This window comes from Anser cygnoides, chromosome 12 (genome assembly GCF_040182565.1).
Source record: "Anser cygnoides isolate HZ-2024a breed goose chromosome 12, Taihu_goose_T2T_genome, whole genome shotgun sequence".
Lineage (NCBI taxonomy): Eukaryota > Metazoa > Chordata > Aves > Anseriformes > Anatidae > Anser > Anser cygnoides.
In genome coordinates, this window is record NC_089884.1 from 14296711 (window position 1) to 14311580 (window position 14870).

General features: G+C 37.5%; 1 protein-coding gene across 3 annotated transcripts in view; it reads left to right on the forward strand.

The window, feature by feature from the left end:
- Positions 1–14870, forward strand: part of SLC7A6 (solute carrier family 7 member 6) — a 30256-nt gene that overhangs the window by 8471 nt on the left and 6915 nt on the right. For all 3 annotated transcript variants that reach the window (XM_048078643.2, XM_048078644.2, XM_048078642.2), the window contains exons 3-5: positions 1544–1669; positions 3440–3584; positions 5938–6061. In XM_048078643.2, the coding sequence (XP_047934600.1) occupies positions 1544–1669; positions 3440–3584; positions 5938–6061 (395 nt within the window). The remainder of the gene's footprint in view (positions 1–1543; positions 1670–3439; positions 3585–5937; positions 6062–14870) is intronic.

Sequence of the window (14870 nt, forward strand, 5' to 3'; positions counted from 1 at the left end):
AGAGTTGTTTTTTTAACGAGGGTTCTTTGGGAGCTGGCAGTCCTGACTTTTGAAATTTGATACAACTGTTTTTTTTCCCCTCATCTTGCCAAGGTCTGTGGAATCTTGTTCAGCAGTTCCACTTGGCCAGATTTTCTAGTATGCTAGTAGCAGTAATGAGGTCATTACCTTCCTTTTGTTATCTTTTAAACAATTACTCTTCTTTTTGGTAACTGTGCTAAGTGCATTTGTATCTTAATAGTATCACATTTTTCTTGGATTATGGGAGAGAAAATAATATATCACGTCTCTTCATTTAATTTTTATTTGCTAATATTTTCTTACTCAAGTTGAATTTGTATGTGTATGCATTTTAATAATACATGGTACAAGAAACTTGTACAGAAATGAAAACTGCAGTGGAAGATAACCACACTTTTACTAGCTAGTGGAAGCATTGAGAATTGGAGAAAATAGTTAAGCTTTGGGGTTGAAATCAATACTGTAATGATAATCTGGATAAGAGAAATGTTCCTTCACTAAGTGTTTTATAGAATAAATGACGCTGAAGGTACTGAATCCTGTTGAGTATTCAGCATTTGAGTACAGGCAAAGGTTGTCTGGCTGCCTCTGGACTTGATAATGCAAAGTGTTGAGAGCCACAGGAACAATGTATTTGAACAGTAGCTTGAAAAGTCTTTCTAGGGGAAGTTGATCATATGAGTAAGTTTAGTCAGCCCGTTAGGCAAATGCTTGTGAAATCTGGTAGTCTCCCTTCAGTTCCCATTTCAGTCTTGTGAAATAGGTCTGACACTGATCTATTTGGGGCCAGAGGGAGGAATGTACTTTGAATACACGTTACTTACCACCAATTTTTAAAAATCATAGAATCCTAGGATGGTTTGGGTTGAAATTTAAGGAACATCTAGTTACAAACCCCTGCCGTAATGTTGCGTTGTAGACCATGTTGTCTGGTCAGATCTGTTCTAGCCTCACCTGTTAATACAGTATAACTGAACTGGAAAAGAATAATGACTTATTTGGGACCCTATGCAGTATTTTAAATCACTTGTGGATGTTGAACTGATCCCCAGACTAACAAGGAAGAGGAAAAAAACTTCTAAAGCACTATTTAAAATGTTTACCTAAATGAATTTCTGGATAATCTTTCATTTAGCAGAACAGTATTGGTAAATTGAAGCTAATAGTTTCATGTAATAGTTTCTTTAGCTTTGGTATAGCTGCAGAATGCATCTGTTCAGGGGTAACATGAGAAAATGTTCTTGTAACCAGGGGACCACTGATGTGTGGAAGGTCGTTCCTTCCCTGTTTTGAAACGGTATGTATTATGAGCCTTTAGAATAACAATTTCCTGCTGTTTGAACTAGTTTTCAGTACCAGCATATTGTTACACTGCTTAGGTTAACCGGAGTATTAGTGTAACAGGTAAGTGTGCGTTAGGATTATCATTGAAAATCTCTGAAAAATGAATTAAATTGAATATTGTTCCGTCTTCTCATTTTTCTCTTTTTTTCTTTTCCACCCCTCCCCACCTTCCCTCTAGGTCTTCTAACATTTATAAACTGTGCCTACGTTAAATGGGGAACACGGGTGCAGGATATATTTACTTACGCTAAAGTTGCTGCTCTTATTGCCATCATCGTAACTGGACTTGTTAAAATATGCCAGGGTAAGCATCTAAACTTAAAGCAAAGGTTCGTACTTATCAGTTAAACTGAAACAGTGGTCTAGAGACTGTAAAACACCTCTTTATATGTGTTATCAAATGTCTCAGTACAAGCATAATACAGCCACTATGAAACCATTAATGTTAAGTATTATCCTGATTTTATATCATGGGTAGCTATCCTATCTCAGTTGACCTTGAGCTAAGTAAAAGAAAAGTGATTGCTCAGCCATGTTGTGCAATTTACTGCCTGGAGGATGGAATAATAAGGGAAATGAAAGCAGCAAAGCACAGTGCTAGCAAAATAAGATATGTGAGGAGAAAGCTGTAAATTCCTGTGAAAGAAATCTCTAAAGTCAACTGAGCGTTGTTTTTGCAAAATGAATTTTGTGCAGGTCTGAAAGTGATTGAACCTAAAGTCAAAATAGATTTTTAAGAAGTTGTAAGCAGATTTGTGTAACAGGAGCAGCCCCCCCCCCCTTTTTTTTTCTTCCCCCTCAAATGCTGAGCTCTGTTACAGCTTTGAAAATTAGGAAGTTGCTGTCTTTGAGGATTTTGCGTGTGTGTTAGGCATTGTGCCTTCACGTTTAAGGAGAAGAGTTCTGAACTAAGTTTTATTCGTACCCTTTCCTTTGGGGAGGATTTATTGGTGTGGTAGCTTAAAAATAAAAATTATCGTGCTTTCAAAGCTGCCACATTTTTTTTTCCTGTCGATCTGGCAATTTGTGTCCTTTGCTCTAAGCAGTTATTGTTGAAAGTCCACAAACAAAGTAATTACTGTGAATGGAACAAGAACATGCATACGTGAGCACCTTGACAGTGTTCATCCCTCAGCATGTCTGCTCCATCTCTTGTTTTCTAGATACTGAGCTTGTTCCCTACCTACTTCCTTGACAGTGTCACCCTTCTCTGTTCCGGACTCAGCAGTTACTCTGCCTACATCTGCGCCAAGGGAATAGCAACGTCCACTTAGGATAAAAAGCAGGGAAGAGAAAGATGAAAAGATAGGCTAGAGGCCTCAAATACTTGCCTGTTCAGCTTTGATGAAGTCTAAACATTTCAGGATGCATAGCGTAGGGCACATTTTCGAATTGCTTAATAAGTCACCTTATTATGTGCAATAAACTGAATGTATAAAACTGCCACGATGAGTGTGTTTTGACCTGCTGGAAGTCAACGGATTGACTTGCTGATAGTCAAAAGATAACATATATTCTCACAAATACCGGTGCAAAAAATACACTTTTACTCCTAGCTTGGCAAAATTTAATCACAACAATACTTTATGTTCTGTTTATTGTCTGTTTTCAGTAGCTAAAACTTAGATATCTGCTTTTATATGTATTTAGTCATAGTTATCTAAAATCCACTATAATCTTTTTTCTATGCATAAGCTAAATGATTGAAAATTTAGAAGGATATATAGCAGGAATGAATGGATTATTTTATGAATGTTACTCAAAACCACCTTTATCCTGAGTATAGTCGCTGCCAGCTGTTTGTAGCTCAGTCTGAATTTAATGTTCCTGAATTTTTGTGCCATTATGGGCACAAAGGTGTTTAGTTAGATCAGAATCATCCAGAGAGCGTACCTTTTAGTAGTTTAAGTACTGTGCTTATTGTCATGGCTGAAGCACAGAGCAGAAACAGAAAACAGGATTAATAAGCAGCTTTGTAGGATTTAGGGCTTCTGAGTCTTTGTGTGTCACACTGAAAAGAATTACTTGCTCTATTTTATTTTCCTGTATTTCATTGTATCTCCTCCCCATACAGGATATTCATCACACTTTGAGAACTCTTTTGAAGGATCCTCTTTTGATATCGGGGACATTTCCCTCGCACTCTATTCTGCATTGTTCTCTTACTCTGGTTGGGATACACTCAATTTTGTAACTGAAGAGATCAAAAACCCAGAAAGGTAAACGATGTGAGCTTTCTGAACCTGGATAGTTCCCAGTTGCTCATTTTGTCTTTGTCTTTTGCTAATGAGTTCTGAACCTACACAGAAATAATTAAAAGTACTCCATACTCAGATGGCAAGGCCATGAACAATCACTGGTCAAGAATTAATAGCTTTAAACTCCATTAAGAGATTTAAAAAAGTTGTAAGAATAGACGAGTCTAGCTGATGGCAGGATGCCACGTTCAGTGTTCTATAAGCTTTCAGTTCAAGTCATTGCGTACTACCCATTGCAAAAGGTGTTAATATTGCAGTGTAGCAGTTCCATAAGTGTAGTCCGTGCAGTGCTTATCTGTGCGATAACTCCGATGTTGTATTTAAGAATGTTATCTTTTCCATGAATTTATGCTGTAAAAGTGTGACTGACTACACTTATCTTCTTCAGTAGCGAGTCTGTAAGCAGATACCTTTATGTTAAAAATAGAATACCATTTGATTATTTTTGCTTCCTATTATAAGCAACAGCTCAGATTGCTACAAGAGAAAGATAAAGGATGGAAGAGAGGTTTTTTTAATTCTCCCACATGATTTGGCTTTTGCATTTTCTTCTGTGCTATACATTTAGTTAACCAGTACAGTTGTCTATTAAAAAGATAAAATTCAGATAAGTATTTTTCACTCCAAAAATAGCAATTTTTAGTTAGACTGAATTTCAGGTTGATGGTGTTCCCTCTGATTGCCTTGTAAAGGTTTGTTGTACTTGTTGTATTCAGAAGATATGTATGTGTTGTCTGTATGTGTTGTTTGTATCAGTCATTTAGTCCTTAGGCAAGCAAGCAAGCAAACATTTTGTTTTCCCTGCAGAAAGGGCTTCCCTTTCCCATTTGCTATTTATAGGCATTAGTTCCTTACACAACCTTCATTCTTGGTAACAGTGAAGTTCAAATTCCAGCTTTCTATGTTACCCTTGCATTTTTGGGAATAATGAGATATTCCAGACTGGTGGAAATATTTCCAAAAATCCCATTTTTTCCGATTGATCCATAGTCTCCTCATGCTTGTCCTGTCAAAGCTGTAATCCACAGGTTAAATTTGAAATTGGCCAGAACTCCCTATTACAAATTTACTGGTTTATTTGTTGGGGGTGATGGTGGTGGTGATAGGGGGAGGAGGACTTCCCTGTTTCCACAGAAAAACTGGATGGCTTTTCCATGAGGAAAAACTGAATAGACAGTGATCTTCAGCCTGGGAAAGAGATTAATGGGGGGGGGGGGGGGGGGCATGATAGAGGTATTAAAAAAAACAAAAACAAACAAAACATGAGAGGCACAGAGAAAGTACGAAAGAATCACCCCAACCCATCCCACACAAACTGAAGCTGTCACATGAAGCTAGCAAGAGCCAGTTTCAAAAGAAAGGGAAGTGGTTTTTAATACAGGGAGGAGTGGGTGTGCAGAGCTGCATGCCAGGAAGAGACAGGATGGCTTTTTGGAAGAGAAGTTCAAACAATTTAAGCAAAAGTTTAAAGTGTATTCCTTCAAGAACTCTAATTTCTCAGGAAGTACATGGATGTTCTCAGAGATTTGCCTACGATTTATAAACTGCCAGCTTTGAGTTAAATCTTACCTATTTACAGCTAAAGTTTGTTTTGCGGTGTTTTCAGATTACTCTAGATTTTTTTGTGTTACTAGCAAACGTGTCAAGAAGGATATGCCACATGTAGATTCACAACACTGCAGCAATTTTGGATCTCAGCCCTCTGCAGGTCGGAAAAGACCTTCAGGATCATTAACTCTAACCATTCACCAAACACTACAAGTCCACTGCTAAATGATGTACCTGTGCACCAATAATAAGCATCCCAATTCATTTGTTTTCTGCTGTGATGAGTGCAGATGAGATGAATCAGGGTTTTGCTCTGATTTAGATCTCCCTGGTAGAACAACAGCAGCATTCTCCAGGGAGAATAAGGGCAGAGGCTCGAAGCTCTGAGCCTTTGGGTTCTGTGTTGCTACGGTGATTAACGGTATAGGAAATAATTTAAGGCATGTGAATCTGAAGGCAATAGTCATTGATCCGGAAACTCTGAAGACAGGGCCTTGAAGAGTATTTGTATGGAATCCCCTTTTACAGATAACTTAGGTTTAGAGTTATTGCAATAGATTTCTATTTTTTTCTGGTATTCTGTATTAGAATTTCCAGTTTTGAAAGAAACCAAAGCCTTCCAGAGATACCTATTTTAAAATCTTTATTCTGTCTTCATACTTTTCATCTCTAAGATAAAGGATGCAAGTAAATAAGGCAGTTCTATTATTAATGGATTTTATTTTTTTCCTGGTTTGTGGGTTTTCTTTTCTTATTTGTTTTACAGGAACTTGCCGCTGGCCATTGCAGTGTCTATGCCAATTGTGACTGTTATCTACATCATGACCAATGTTGCTTACTATACAGTGCTGGATGTTCGAGCTGTTCTTTCTAGTGATGCTGTGGCAGTGGTAAGTCGAGTGTGTAGCATTTTGCTATATTACTCACTTTTTACATTTTAGAGATATATTTCATGTGTTCCTCAAAGACGAACAAAACGGGAAAAAATCCTTAATTTCTTACAGTACTTCTCCAAATACAGAAGAACAGAAAGACTCACCACGAATAATTTAATCTTAAATAGAAAAGTAGCTAATGAAATTATATAAAATAATAATGTATGATCAGAGTTATTAAAATAGCACGGATATGACTTGTTAATGTATTATGCAAAGAAGCTAACTAGACTTGTGCTCTTAGAGCTGATTATAAATTAGACTTATTAATGTGTAATAGTTTAATCTGTTCCTTTATGCTCCAACATTTAAAAAGTTCAGTGTTCTGTTGAGGTAGTCATTGGTGTGATGCATATCTATAGAGAGATGTGTTGCATCTTAGCCATGACAAAATTTAGCTTTTTTTGTTCCCTATTCAGCAACTTAAATCAGTCTTCCCAACAATATATTAACTCCAACAACTTGTAGTATTTTAAAATGCATTATTTTTTATATACACTGAAAGTTCAAATCTAATTAAAATACATAAGCTTCTTAAAACAAAAGCTGGTCAAAATATGTTTTATACTTAAAGCTAGTCATTAAACAAAAGTGAAGTGTTTTTTGTGGTTTTTGTGCCTTTTTTTTTCCTATAGTTAGTGAATTAATTGGATGATTCTGATTACTGTATCCTTTAAATCTGAGACACAAAATCTCTTCTTCTTTCTGGTTATTTAAATTGGAGGAAAAGAAGTAGCTTTCCTCCCCTTTAGGTTTCCATTTGGCTTCTAAAATTCAAGAAACTAAGTAATGAACAGAGAGAGTTAAATACATCAAAATGAAGGAAATCTGCATTCTGTTCCAGCAAAGGTTTGCTATGATAAAAACTGGCTTAGCCAATCAAGGAAGTCTTTTTTCAAGTATTTAGGCAGGTGAATCAGCAAGAACACTTACTTGACTTTCTTTCAAACTAGATAAATATTTGTATTTAATGTAAGCTTTCAAATTAGCGTATGGTAAATGTGAGCTGTAACTTGTTATTTCAAAAGTAATTATGCAGATGTTTATTTCAAAGTGTATTGAAAGTAAATACATTTTAATTCTTGGCCTCTTTTTAGCTGAAATATGGAAATGCAAAGTTGTCATAATGTGTTGTTGAAAGCTTGATAAAACACTTCAGAATGAAACACAAGAAGACGAGGATGGAAAATATTTTAATTTTGAAGCAGCATATGCAGTGGGGTCTCCAGGAATATATTTCTGTTGTAGGCTATGGTATCCCATGTGTATTACCTTCAAATGACTCACAGTGGTATTTTTAATTCTTGTCCAGACAAAACTAAAAGTCAATACAAAGTCTGTTTTCCGTCTTGACTTCTGGAAAGCAATACACTATTGTTTTTTCTAGCAGGCTTGGAAAATACTTTCCTTTGACAGCAGTGAAATTCTCCAGTCCAGCCTATCCCCCAGGAGTACACTGTGCCTACTCCACAGCTCCTGGCTGTTCTCATCACAGGTGCACATGGCCATTTGGTGAAGGGGATCAGGCAGACTGGTCCACCTTGGGATTTGGGGGGAATGATTTACTCTGGGGCCTGTCTAGTCTTTGTGGTGGTACTGCAGCATGTGTTTTACTGCAGCGGGCACGGGTAGCTGGATAAAGAAGGGATCAGGGATGCCTGAACCTTACTATACAGGTGAAACCCAAGCCAAATCTTGTATGATTTTATCTATATTTCACTTAGTTATTTGACATGGTTCTGGATTGAAAGTGAGTATGTATTTATTTGTGTGTGTATACATTTCTTTGTAATTTTACATGAAACTGCAACACGCAGAACTGGACAGATCAGGTCTTTCTCTCTCAAATGGGATGTAAAGTAAGGCCTAGCTGTGACATAAATCTTCAGACAATCTAACTGCTTGCAGTAATATTGGCTGACCAGGATGTGAATGAGAAAATGCTTGAGATTCCCAGGGTTTTTAGGGGATTTATGTCTTGTTTTAGTTTTAATGGAACTTAATGATCAGCTTTAGAAGTCTAACATTGTGCTTTTTCACTAGATTTCAGGATTGTCAAAAACTTGTACTTAAAAGTTTAACTAACATTCTCTGTAAGGGTGTTTTTGCCGAGACATACCAGCTGTCAGACAATGTTTTGCTGAGTGCCACTGCTTATATCCATTTTAGGATGAAAAGGTGAAAGTTCAGCTGAAGATTATTACTTAACACATGACTCATTAAAAAATCCTTCTTGTTGCTGATAAGAATTTAATTGCCCAGTTTTATGAAACCAACTTGAAGCTTGATTTACTAATATGTTAGCAATTAACGTGGATCTCTGGAAGGACTGTGGCAGAGTACAACAGTTGATGCTGATGATCTGACATGCACATTATATATAATACACATATATATACATAGTAGACAAATACAGTAGGTATGCTCTTGGAGTGTATCTTCCAATTTAGCCTATTCTAAAAGGGAACTTCCCCTTAGCTCTGAGATTGCTGAACAGCATGAACCATAAAGCAGTAAGTGGCAGTAACTAGGAGAGTTGCTGCACAAGTGCACTTGTGGTCCAATTGAAAACACTCGTGTAATGCATCTATAGTTTTCTAGTAAATAGAGAAGAAAAAAAAGGTAGTGATTGTAACAGTCTGAATGTGAAAACCCTCCTATAATGCAGAAATTGAAAAATCTTCATGGTAAAGAGAAGTTTCTCTCAGGGGTGGAAGAGAATTTTATCCTCAGTGGAATCCTTTGTAAGACTTCAACCGCAAGACTGTGGTCAGCATCTGAATGAAGAAGAGACAAGAATTAAGCCAGCCCAAAAACTAACCTGATGAAAATGAGCTGCTTTGGTCTGCTCACATATTCTACATGCGATTTGTGATAGGGACTGCTGTAGTTTCCTTATTGATTTCTTAGAAGATGAAAATTACAATAATGAATTTTTAAGGAAACAAAGCAGTAATGTTGCTGCATCTCAGAGCCTTTTGTGTACTAAAGCAGCAGCTAAATTTAATCTCTGTCGGTGTCTATTTTGGGAAGGAGTGGCTTTCTCCTGTTCATTTCAGGCAAGTAGCTTTGAGCTGGAAAGAGGGGCTGGGGTGGGGGGGCAGCATGACATTTCCAAGTGAGGAGAGTAAAAGTTGTAAGTAAAAGAAATAGTAGCAGTAGCGTATCTTTGCACTGTTATATATATATATATTATATATATATAATATATATATATATTATTATACTGTTTTTCTTAGTGGCTGAAAGGTGAAAGATATCTCAACAAGGGCTTATATGAAACGAAGTGCTGATGTCCTTCCTTCAGTTCAGTATTAGCTTCACTTCTTGTATAACCCCACTGTCAGGACTAAGAAACTCAGTTTCTTAAGTGCTTTTTTGTTGAACTAGTTGAAATAGTGCAGCAACAGCTAGCTTAGAAGTTCTGTAAATGCTCTTCAGTCATTCGCTGATCATGTAAAACTCACTTCCTTTCCCATAGATTCCTTCAGCGTTTTACAGTTCTCACGGCTCTTTTACTTCTCTGTGCAAACCATCGCAACCCTTGCTGTTAAGTTTTATGGGTGTGAAGCAGTTACCCTGTAGCACCAACACTTTCCCAAAAAACAAACAAACAAACAAAAAAAAAAACAACCTTTTTTTCAACTTCCACTGTCCCTGAACAACTATTTTTGCACCTGAGAGTGCCCTTATGTTTGTGAAGAGGGCAGCTGGCTCCACAAGCACTTGATCTTTTTCGGTTACTTTGTCTTCTAGCAGGAAAGAGCATGCTAGTTGTTAATGCATAGCTTGTTACCTGCCTCCTGTGTGTGGTCATGTCTCCTTTTTTTTTTTGTCTAGTTGGTTGAAATCATTCAATGGGTAATACTTGGCAGCTTACTTTTGCTCAGAAGAGCTAAAAATGCTTTGTGGTGGAAGCAAGCAGTTGGTTGCCCTCCACAGCTGGCTGTCGTCTTTCCTGGAGCTGTACAGCTTTGTCTGTAGATTTGGGATAAAGATGACCACTTCAGCAGCTTTGATTCTCATCTTACAAGTCCAGCATTGATGAATTCAATTCACCCTGGGGTACTCATATTCTAGAAGAGCCTTGTTCTGGTTAGACATGCTCTCCCCTCCAGTGATATAAGGATGCGGGAGTCTGTGTGTCTTAGCTGTTTTATGCTTCTTTTGTATATAATTGAAGAAATTATGAAACACTTCTAACTGTATTCAGCCAAAAATTCTTAAGTTACTCTTAGACCTTTGGATATTGCTTGTCGTTCTTCGTTGGCCAGTCACTGGCTTCTTTCCTGAAGAGGGAAATCTGCTTGTCTTTGCCTGTTGGTGTCACGTCTACCTTCTCTAGCTGCACTGACACCTCCCAGCAGGGTTCCTTTGGATGAAATGTACGTTCTGTACTTTAAAATGGACAAACTCTTTGTTAGAGACAGGCAGGTGCTTTTGGATAAGGGCTGTTTAGTACAATTCATTTGTCTTCTTTTCTTGGAGCTAGCCGTAATTCACTACCAATGCAGCATCTTTGCTGCCAAGTGTGGTACAAGTTCTCTGACTTTGGAGGTCAAGCTGGAAAGTTGAGCCAGAACTTGGAAGAGTGCTGCATAATATTTTCAATACGAGAAAGGCAAGGGACTTTGTTTGGAAAATGTTGAAACCTTATTCTACAGCTAGCTAGTAAACAAATGCACAAACAAAAAGGGCTCAGAACGGGATAAACACCAGAGTAGGTTTAGGTCAAGTATCTTCAGCACTACCATGAAGACACAAACTAAATTTCTACTGTTGGAGCTGGCAGGGGTATTCTTAACGTGGGCCATGCAGAAGAGACGTGTTTGTACATCCAGTACACGTGATATATTAATGCAATGAATAGTGATGGTTTCTGCTACCATATGATTGGATTGAGTGACCTGAAGATGGAGAGAATTCATGTTAGACTTTGCACTGCAGTAGTACACTTTTCTCCCTGTAAGAAAAGGCATTGCCAATAATACAAGGAGATCATTTTGCCTGTTTGAGTAAATCAGTCAACAGAATGGCAGATGAAACAAGAACTACAGGAGACCTGAACAGTTTTCTTACACTGCTTTCTATTTCACCTTTACAGTTTTCTGGCTCTGTTTCCAGTTGATGTCCACCCTCTCTCCGGTCTTTAATATATGTGACATTAAAACTTATTTGGTCAAACTGAACAGACGTCATACAGTAGCTTGACAAATGGGATCTGTGGCAGTGGAAGAAACTTCATGTACTCAGTGGCTTTTCTGCTTGTGCATCTCCATGATTGCCATAAATCCTACTGTCTTTGTTTCCTTTAGGAAGTAGCTCCTTAAAGGCCTGAGAAGCTTAAAGGAAAAAAAAAAAAAGAGAAAACAGGCTGTAGTTCAGACTGACATCTTCTTGTAATGTAGGAATGTATTTATACTTTAACTTGAGAGAAATTAATTGCACTTCCTAAATACTAGTGAGATTGCTCTCATACCATAATCTCTTCACCACTTTATATGTCTTTCGGGGTAAGAATGGTGTAGAACTGAACCTGGAAAAGCACACTTGTGTGATAGGATCTTGAAATGAGCTATTTAAAGAGGCTCTGTGGATGACTTTTAAGCCTTCCTAATCAAAATACATCCTAATCTTGGGCGTAGCTTTGTATAAGTTTATGGCTCACGTTACAGTACTTTCTCTTTGCATTTATGCATCTGATCAATACTGGTTTTCTGCTTTGCCAGCATCGCTTGCAGCTCCATATGCTCTCAGTGTAGTCTGACATTTTTCATGTGCCTCTACGTGCACTTTTTATGTGCAGCAAGTGTGATGAAAGAGTTCTCATCTTGTGGTTCCTAAAATAAATGTGGGTCTTTCTAATTGTCTGGTATGCCTGAATTACTCGGTGTGAGATGTATCCTGTGTATTTTATTGTGGCAGCTCTTCATGTGGGATAATTCCTGCTGCCTTTCGTTCAACGTATTCATACAGAACTGTTGCCTGGACATTTAAAAGAGCAAAAAGTGTTCTTACAAATATTCACAAAGTACCAGCTGGTGATCATGAGATCAAACTAAGCCAGGACAAAAACAAAAATGTAGTTAAATTAGTCATTCATGTCTTGAAACAAAGCTGTAATTCAGTTTTTGATCCTTCTTCTGGGAGTAATGTAACATTTAGTTGTGGAGAAAGGAGGGCAGTTCAGCTGAGAAGTGCAAGGCTGGAAGCTCCTGACTTCTTCCGTAACTATTCCCCATTGATGGTTTGGAAATAAATCAGAACGGAGGGAAATGATTCCAGGTGCATGTCTTTCTACAGTGTGCGTGTATATATGTATATCTTACATGTCCAGTGGATGGGAGGGCATAAAAGGACTTAAAATTGCAAGTGCTGTATAAGCCACTGAATTCTTTTACTGTTTCCTAGCTATTAGAAGCAGTTTTAGTTCAAGTCTGGACTACAGGACTTGACAGACTATAGCAGAGATGACAATTTAATCTCTTAATCCTTCTTGCTCTTTAGACTTTCTCAGAAGAAACCTGAGAAGAAATCCATCCCCCTAGTGGTGGCTTTCTCCTGTTATGGTGGACTAAATGCTTCTGCTATAGCTGCCTCCAGGTAGGCTCCTCTGTCATCCTCCGCATACCCCTGCAAATGCTCCATTCTTTCCCCTGTTGCCAGCTCATTTGTTTTTATAAATGCACTTCACTGCTCCCAGAAGTAGTGGTAGTTAAAGTGGAATTGGTCAGGTGCTCAGGTCAGAGCCCAGGTCTAGATTGTTTGTGGAGGATTCGTGGTTGTACAATTACACTTTAAGCAGAAGGCAGCCACTAACTCTTCTCCTTCCCCTTTTATTTTCTCTTGGTACAGTGCACGAGGTATATGCTTGATAACTTGACTTGCTTTTTGTATTTTTCTCTGCCCTTCTTTCTTATGCTAGATAACCCTCTGACACATGCACACTTGAATGCTTATTGTGGCCACTTTTACTTACACTTCAGTAACACTTCCTGCAAAAGAGATATTACAGCATAGCCTTGGAGAAGACATTTCTTGACATCTGTCAAAATGAGAGTTTTGGAGGATTTACTAATATGTACCCTGAAGGATAAAAGTGTGTTTTTTGTCTTAATAGTAATACAAGAACCTGGCTGATTTTTTATTTTTTACTTTGGAAGTGAGGGTGAAACCCTGTCAGAAAACACTTGCACAAAGGCTTTGGGTCAATACTTGTCATATGAAGCTAGGTAATGTCACTAGAAAGTTTAACTGAACTTCAGGTACCTTTCAACTGTTAACTTTGTTTTGCTGAAAGATCATTTTGCAGACAGGTCTACCAAGCTGAACTTAATAGATCATTCCAAATTAAAATACTCTTATGCTGTATCTTACCTAGGGTAATAAAGTTAAGCTCTTGAAGTTAATGCTGCACCCTTTGCTCTCTCAGGAATCCTGACTACAGCATTAGAAAGTACACCAGAAATGACAGCGTTTGGTAAAGGCTCTTACTAGGTTACTCTGTCTTTCAAAGGGCTGAGTGGTACAGATCTAGGAAAATGAATTATTTAGTCTTTGAGCAGGATCAGTAGCATTATACATCTTAGAGTCACAAGCCTGCATCCAGAATACATTGAATTTATAACATCTTCATCTGTATGTAATTTGTGGAAGTGATACCATGGCTTTGCCTTAACTCTTTCTGTATTTTACTGCTCATGTGACTATTTCTGTTTTTCAGGATGTGTGGAACAACATTAGCGTATCTTAGATATACGTGATAGGATGAAAATGGACATTGAGTTAATTTCACATCTGGCATTCCACACGGGCCCATTATTAGATGTTTCAAAAGGAATTGGAAAATGGTTACAGAAAACAAACATAAACCTGCCTTATGGGGAAGAAGATTCTCCAAATGACATGCTAGCTAATTTGCATCTTGCAGCAAAAGATTAAATCCTTACATTTCCCTTCTCTTCTATAACTTTGAGCTGTTAATATTACTTATCTAAATGCTTATTGTTTAAGAAACCTTACTAAACATCTTAATTCTCTAACTTCTTGTTCAGTGAGTTCTGTATCGTAGCTTTGCATTTGTAAAGAAATACTCTGAGAGTTTTAAGTTTGGTGTCTAATTTCACTTGCTGTTTGGCTTTGGAAATGAGACACTCCAGGCTTAAATCATCTTTTAAAATTTATAACAGTTGTCTTCTAGAACTTTCATCATGTCTTCGCTTTTACTTTTTCTGGAAAAGTCATAATTCTTTCCCTGGGTCATTACAAATTGTATTCTGCTTTGGGTGATGAGTTTCCTCAGAGCTGCATTTAGATGTGATAAAGATCTTAAAGAAGCACTGTGAGTTCTGGTAAATATTCTTGGGCAGCAAAAATTTTTTATATACAATAATGTGAATTATTAGTTGCTTTTCAGTTTCAATGGACTGAAAATGGACCATCCATAGTACATAAAACACATTTCGTATGGCATGCTCTTTTTTGCCAAATTGATATTCTGCTTAAACACAGAACAGAATTTTACATGGTTTAGTTCTTTTATACTTCTCTCCTATTAATTTTTATAACTAATGTGGGTGTTTGTGTGTGTGCATTTTTCTCCCCACCCTGTGTTGATGCTTCATTTTGCAGGAACCTTTACTAACGTGTAGAAAGAAAGAGCTTAGAAGAGGCAGTTTAGTAAGAATCAGGGTGACTAACAGAGTTGATGTGTTAACTCTGAACCTTTTAGCAAGGTTCCCATTGAAGTAATTATACACTTTTT